At 24.1% G+C, this 8,079-nt stretch overlaps 1 protein-coding gene across 1 annotated transcript; it reads right to left on the reverse strand.

Annotated features, from left to right (window-relative positions):
- Positions 1-2,018: 2,018 nt before the first annotated feature.
- On the reverse strand, positions 2,019-6,763 carry LOC145833479 (phospholipid phosphatase 3-like). Its single transcript, XM_082940654.1, has 6 exons — positions 6,718-6,763; positions 4,996-5,103; positions 4,485-4,617; positions 3,911-3,968; positions 2,275-2,436; positions 2,019-2,030 (listed from the first exon to the last, which is right to left on the reverse strand). The coding sequence occupies exons 1-6, from the start codon at positions 6,761-6,763 to the stop codon at positions 2,019-2,021; spliced, it is 519 nt and encodes a 172-aa protein (XP_082796780.1).
- Positions 6,764-8,079: the final 1,316 nt, after the last annotated feature.

The following is an 8,079-nucleotide window of genomic DNA, read 5'->3' on the forward strand; positions in this document are numbered from 1 at the left end:
TTTTTCTCAGTAATAAGGTAAAGTTACCAAAAGGTTATTATCACACTGAGATACACTAATAGAACTAGTTGATTTTAAAACTTTGTACTGCCTACCTTAAAATTATACTTTAACTTCTAAATTTACAATCTGAAATAAATGAGTAGTCGACTACTAATACTTAAAAAAGGGACTTCAAGGTTATTTGTGTTTTCAAATTTCTATATAAATGTAAGACAGTATCAAATGCACCGTCAAGATTTCGTGTAAAAAATTAGAATTTGTTTTTTCTTGTAGCCAGTGTTGCTATATTTCTGTCTTAAAGTTTAAATTTTACTTTTAGTTAGTTTGAAAGTACAACAAACAACAAAAGTTAACAGTTATAAAAACTTTTAGGCATTATCGAATACAATAGAAAAAGAAGTTTATAAAAAGAAAATCTGAAAGTTTCGAATCTATTTATTTCTTTGGTGACACAATTGTTATTTCTTGTTCTAGCTGAATAGTTTGCAATAACTACTTAAAAACTTTGCATACACGTTGAAAACTTCTAATAATTATTAACTGGTATTTTAAAAGCAGACGTGAGCCAGTTCTAGACACAGCTTATGAAGTTTATGATTTTTAATAAAAGAGGTAGTGAGAACATTTTGAAAAACACTTAAATTAAAAAGAAATTAAATACTGGCTTGCTTTCAAAACCTTGTAACATATTAAATTTTTGAATGTTAGACATGTAAAAACTAGCAAATAAAAAGGCATTCAATTTTCATTAGTACCAAATATATATTTTAGAGTCTTTTTAAATTAAACTAAAGTAATTTATGCTTGAATTAAAATTAAGAAAAAATTGCATAATCAGATAGTTTCACTATTTTACTTAAAGTATTTTATAGTGTCTTGAAAATTTCTATAAACTTAAAGTGATTTATCTACTCAAAAGTTTGTAATAAATTTTACTAAATACGTTAGTTTAAACATACGATGTGTTTTAGTCGAATATGTAATTAACAGTTTAATGCTCTGAAAGGTATAAGAAACAATTAGGAAGTTTTAATTTGTTTTTTTATTATATCATTAAACATAAGTATAGAAAATAGTTCTTTAATATTAACTTATTAAGAAAGATTGATTTACTTAAAAAAAGTGTAAGTGAAGTTTGTATTTTATAACGATTTATTAAAGAGTAGTTAAAGATTTTACACAGTACACTGCTTTCATAGTTTTAAAAACAAGCCTATTTAAAAAAATTCTATAAAAAAATGAAGCTTAAATATGCGTAGCAAATGTTGTGCAAGTAAAAAAAAATATTTTAAGATTAAATGAAAAAGATAAATATATAATCAGAAAGAAAAGAAAAAAAAAATACACCTTGAATTTTTTCGCAGTTAATATAAAAAAAGAACGCTTAAACACCTTAAACGTTAATCACAGTGTGTAAATATGTGTTTATTATTAAAAAAATGTTACCGATAAATAGTTATTATAGATTTTATATCTGTATTTGATAACAAAAAATGCTTTATATAAGATTAAACTTAGACATTAAGTAGGTAAAAATTAAAAACTAAAACATTTCTTAAATATTAGTAATTTTTTAAAAGCATATATAAAAGTTTAGATTTTTGGTAACTACAATATAGTTTTAGAACTTTCTTTAAAAAAATAAAAAAGCTAGGTAGAAAGACCTATATTGAACAAATAGATGCTTTTTGTAACACATATCTTCGATTAGTCTTCCTAGTGTTTCGAAGCTTTCGATTCATTTTGAAAATATGGAACTGAAATTTTTAAACAGAAATCTATTAGTTAAATCGCAAAAACTTTCTTTTTGTTTGATAATTTTAGGGAGTATACGTAATTTTTTACTATACAAAATTGAAGTTTTATTATTACTTTTAATAGGTTTAGAGTTGTTAGTGAGGTTAAAAACGTTGAATAAAGAATTTTAATTCACCTTAAATTAAAAATTTTATAGATGATGAGAAACTAAGTTTTTATGTGAAAATGTTGATTTAATAATTAAATACAACACAAAATTATGAAGAAAGCTGAAATATGATATAAAATAGGAATTATAAAAGTATAAACAACTATTTAGAATTTTTTGTATAAGATATAGTTTTGATTTTTTTAATCCCTTGTACTTAAATATTGTCTACAAGTAAAATATTAAACTATTAAAATTAACTTTTTGTATTTACAAAAAAGTTTTTAAGTAAAAAAAAGTATTTATTTTTTAAATACAAACTGTTTATAACATAAAATAAATCGTACTGCTAATGTTGCAACAACTGATCCGATAAGCATGCCTGCTGCTACATCAGAAATGTGGTTGTGGTGTTTCTCAACTCTTCCCCAACTTACCCACAATGCCCACCCAATCACCATGACTTGAAAGAAGTTACGAATTAAACGAATTTCATTTCTTTTGGATAAACGGTGCTCGATATACAGCTGTGAATTGGTTTGGTATATATTTCCTTTGTAATTAGAATAAAAACTTAGTTTTTTGTATTAGTTTTTCAATATAGCTAAAATACTAATTTGTTAAATTTTTTAATGCATTTGTTAAAATAAAACCTAAGCTACGTTTAAAAATCTTTATCACGCAGATATTTACCACATATTTTTTAATTACAAAAATATATTTTAACTTAGTCATAAAATTACTAAAATATTGGTAGTTTTTAGTAACAATAAAATTTTAAACAAACATTTGTATTTTTGAGTCAAAAACAACTCAAAATTAAGAAATAGTAACAATATTATTTTCTGACTTTTTAATAACTGTGACATAAAGAGTACGTTATTTATCTAAAAAATAGCTAAAAGTTTAAAATAGTTAATTCGAAACATTAACTAGATCAAAAAATTTCTTCTCGTAAAAGACTCAAATTCGGGTACTACTTTATTAACAAAAAGAAGTGTTTTAAAAGGCTTAATTATACAATTTTTTCAAACTGTTATACATATATTGTTTATTGATCGACAAAAAAAAACGCTCAAAGTATTTTTTCCTAAGACCTGGTGCACTAGAAACCTTTCGGTTAATGAGTCGCACACCACAGATACCTTTTAATGTTTTGTCCAGGACATTAAATATAAATTTTATTAGTCACAAAAAGTAAATTCTTTACAGTTACTTAAAGTAATCTACAAAATTTCTTTTAAATAGGCTACTATTGTTTTATAATGAAATTTGAAAACATCAATATGTTTAATAAAAACTCGAAGTAAAAAGAAACATACTATTACACTATTTTTATAGCAGATCACTTATTATATTAAAAGAAGAATTTTACAGAATTGTACTTTGTTTACACGTTACTTAGAATTTTTTTAAATTAAACAGTGATATGAAATCGATTACGTACGAAACGTTAAACAAAAAAAATGATTTGAGTAAGTTTTTAGCTCTAAGTAATGAAGATTCAACAAAAATTGCTAAAACTAAGAGAAAATACTTAAAAAATTTGTAGAAGTTCTAATAAAAAAAAATAACCAAACAACTTTTATTTGGTTTATGCTTGCTGGTCGGTTATTTGAAAGACTAAAACAAAATATGTAGTAACTTAAAAAAATTTTTTTGATATTTAATATTGAAATAGAAATATTGTAAAAACTGACCAAACCAGATATGTCAATAACTCTTACAAAACATTAAAAATTGTCTCAGGTTAACAATGACAGACTTTAAAAATAAATATAGTTAAGCTAAATAGTAAGTATACAAAGATTTTATCAAGTTATTTAAATAATAGTAACCTTTTCATAATTTTTTATCTATGGACTACATTATTATAAATAAAATAAGGCTAAAATTGTTGTTTTAATTCTTTAACAATAAAGTGTTTATTATGTTTTTTTATTCTAAAGACTAATTACGTTTTAAGTAAAATAGTTTAAATTATATTAACAAAAAACTAACCAAACAAAATGTAGCAATGTAAAAGGAATTAGAAGCTAATCCTGACGGAAAAGACTTTCTGTTTTAAAGTTTTGTTGGTTACAGAAAAAATAAAGAACATAAAAACACATTTACTAAAGGTTATTAGTATTATATGTTTTGGTTTTAAGAAAACAAATAAAGAGATCTCAACTACTAGAGGAGAGATAATGAATCTATTCTTCAAGAATTTATTTTACAAACTAAGTTTCGGTCAAAAACCTCGTCAGTGCTTAAATAAGTTTTATTCAAATAGAATAAAGGTTATCAATGTTAATTCTATATTTGTATAATGCAACTTTTGTATAGTTCATATAATAAATATAATACTCTTTTTTTTTCTAATTTTACAAAAAATTATAAGTTCCAGTACTGTGCTTTGATATGGGCATTAAAATATAAATTATAATATTTTTTTCTAGCATAATCGAACAGTTAAAAATTTTTTTATAACGAGTGTAACCAAACAAACCTTGCATTTAATAAATGGGTTTGGTAATTTTCAGACTTTAAATAGTGCTGAAATTTGTTTTGACACGTATAGTTTTCAATGTACAAGAAATTCTTATTTAGCAGACAAGTCACTGAAGAATTGCACAAATCAATGAAATAAGGTCTTAGTCGTCCAATTGTGTGTTTTAACATGTTTGTTAAAATTTCATTAAAACAGCATCCAACCAACAAGAACACTGTTCATAGTATTTGTTTTAAATTTTAAAATATATTTCAAAAAAATAATAAATAATAAATGCTAAAAACAGGGTACTGTATATAAATATTTTTTATAATTAAAAACAATTACAACACTTTTACTTTGAACCTGTTATCACGAAAATATAATGCAAACTTACTAATAAAAGAGTTTATTTTATCGCAAACACTTCTTTTTAGATTTAAATTGATTTTGTGTCTGAAGTTTATAGCTTTCACTGTTTTTGTTTTAAAAACTTCAACCAGGACAGCCTAATAGTAAAACTTAAAAAGTATTGAAATCTAAAAAACGTAACAAAAAAGTCTCACCGCAATTAAAGAAAGAATAACCCCTTCACATACTACATGAAGTTTACTCTTTTTTATAGGCACATAAGGATATTTTAAGCTGATGTCACCGCAAAAATAACCATTTATTTTTAATGGTATTAGATCTACTTGAAATAGAAACAAAATTGAACCCACTGTAAATTTAGTATTATGAGAAATACACATTAACTATGTTAAATTAAATATTAAGACACTTGTTTTCAAACTAACCGTCTGGTGTTTGAATAAAAAAACCGAGAGAGCTTTTTGTATTTTTTTAATTTAAAATACTCGGGTTTTTAAGAAAAATCTGAACACCTTTTGTACTACAAAATTAAAAAAAAAACTTGTTGATTTTCAATTTCATCTTATATAATATTAAAGTTTTAAACATACTTTGTTTACATTTGAAATAATATCAGAAACTCTAAATGTAATTCAAGATTTTTATAGACATAAGTATTGATTTTTCTAAAAATTTCTGGAATTTGTGAGTAAAAGTTTGTACAATTGTAAGGTCCGTTGTTTTTCAAATAGAACATTACCAATTTTTTTTTTGGCTTTAATTAGACAGAGTGTAAAAATAATAGTATTTTTATTAAATCATTTTAAAGAACTTATATTACTTACATAAAATAATCATGCTAATTTCTATTGCGTTATTATTTTTGCTTATGCTTTTAGCACCCTTTAAGACTTTATTGAACAGTTTACGAAAAATCATCCACATTTTTTCTAACGTTGTATGGGAACTTTTCCAATGAATGTAGCTTTATAATTAGTTGTGCTTAATTTTTTCTTCTGGAAAAAAAAGTATACTCTTTAATGAAGTGCTTATAAGTTATTCAATAATCCTACTTCATGTTAAAGAACTAAAAAAACAAGTTATAAACAAATTGAATAATATATCAAATACTTTGAAAATTGTGCTATACAAAGGTATACAAAACAGTTTAAGGATAAAAATTTTTGTACTTAACATTTGTTCATACAAGAAATAAGGATTATGATAATAATTTAAGTTTACATTCAAGATTTTAGATGATGAACAATATACAATAAACAAATACTCCTTTATGGTATCCTTTTATAATAAAGTGTTTGAAAGGTATCATAAATCATTATTTAAAATTTTGTGCTATAATATTGCACTTTTTAAAATATTTCTAATTTATACGTAATAATAAAAAAACTCACTTAAAAAGTTAATATACTTGAACAAGAGCTATTACTCGCTATTTTAACGAGCAAAAATTATATTTCAGTATCTATCTTATACTAACAGTGTATCTATACTACAAAGTGTAAAAAAAATAGACATTACAATAGTTTATAAACCATTGTGTGTTTGTAAGCTTTTCAAAACAGTAGTGATTTAAGAAATTATAAAAATATTTTTTATCAATGACAAAACTAAGTAAAAGATACTCAATTGAAGTTATATTCTAATATATTTCTTCAATTTTATAGTAGAAAAATATAATCTAAACGGCACAAAATGATACAGCTTTCAGCAGTAAGCGAAAATAACTGGTTTAATTAAGACCCTACATCAAAGAAGACAAACACTTTGCTCAACAGAAGTTATTAGTGATATAATAGTTCTCAATCGACATAAGTATCAAAAATATAGGTAAATTGAGTAATAAAGTCGCAGTCTAATCAATAAAGTAGAGTCTTTTTTGGGTCCAGAATTATTCTCGATATTACTAAAACTACCGTACATAAGAGCTAATTATAAACTTTTGAGAGAAAGTTAGAAATCACACATTTTTCAATTAATGATAGAATTTCGGTCTTTTCCAAAACTTTCATTTTTTCAACTGGGAATTACCCAATTATATTACCATAAAGTAGTTTATTGCGAAAAAAACAAAATGCTACTGCAAAAAAGTAGCTAAATTGATCAAGCTTTCAGATATTAAAAACAAAAGTGAACAAGTACATTGAATAATAATAATAAAATAAAAACAAAAAGCTTGGTAGTCAGAAGTGCTATGAAAAGATCGTTGATTACATAACTTTTAACAAATCAACTTGTGAAGGTAAAATTAAGTACTGTAAATATGAAAATTCATGTTTTAGTGTTTTGAGATTGTTTAAATAAAATTGATTTAATTAGATTCGAAGCTACTTTGATCTTAAAAATATATTTAAGTTATTAAAAATTTTGTTATACTATCGTATAATTTAGTTAAAGATATTTTGTGTTAATTTAAATTGCATTTTTTAAAACCATTACTTTGTATAATTCATCAAGTATGTAAGTTCTGCTTTATTTTGTGCCCTTTCAGTTGTATTTTCCGTGACAGTATGTATGAATATATTGAAAGAAAATTTTAATTAGGATTTTTTTCAGTACAAAACAAAAAGACTGATGTTTAAACTCATAAAAGTAGTGTGTAGGTAGACTTATTTCTAAAACATATTTAAAAAATAAAAGCATAGGTTATTTAGTTACACCTGTAAAAGCGACACAGTTCTAACAATATGGGAAAAAATTCTTTTAAGAATTTTAGATAAAGGTTTAGCAAACCACCAAAATCTAACTTTAAAACTAATAGATTAACCGGATTCAAAGACTAGGTTTTATTTTTCTAATCAAGTTTTGGTTGAATGTGGCAGATTACTAGTAGTTTTATTACTTAAAAAAACTTAATCAAAATGACAAATAAAATGTTTGAAAGTCTTGTAACTACTTTTTTAAATATTTCTACTAATAATAGGCCTGTTATCAGCTGAAACCGGTTATGCTTGTTGTGTTCAAAATATTAATAACGTTAATAATGCACTACACCAAAACAAAGACAAACAAAGTGATGCAACAAAATGATAAATATAATTTATTCTGATTTTTTTGACTGCTTGGGTTTCTTAGAGAACTTCTGTTCTTTTTATTTGAAGTCATTTAAAGATAAAAAATTACCACTTGTCACCGTCATTAGCAAGCTTTACTAAACATCAGTTTTGAAAATTAAGGTCGTGCTTGCAAACGTCTTTAAAAAATAGTTTTGAACGACCTAGGTTACGTCTGCAAACAGCCAACTCGCTGTACAACATTACTGTTTATAAACTTTAAATTCGCTCGTAGTTTATTTTCAGAGCATGTCCAAGCTGGCGAAGCATGTACG

This window comes from Thalia democratica, chromosome 4 (genome assembly GCF_965202585.1).
Source record: "Thalia democratica chromosome 4, ktThaDemo2.hap1.1, whole genome shotgun sequence".
Lineage (NCBI taxonomy): Eukaryota > Metazoa > Chordata > Thaliacea > Salpida > Salpidae > Thalia > Thalia democratica.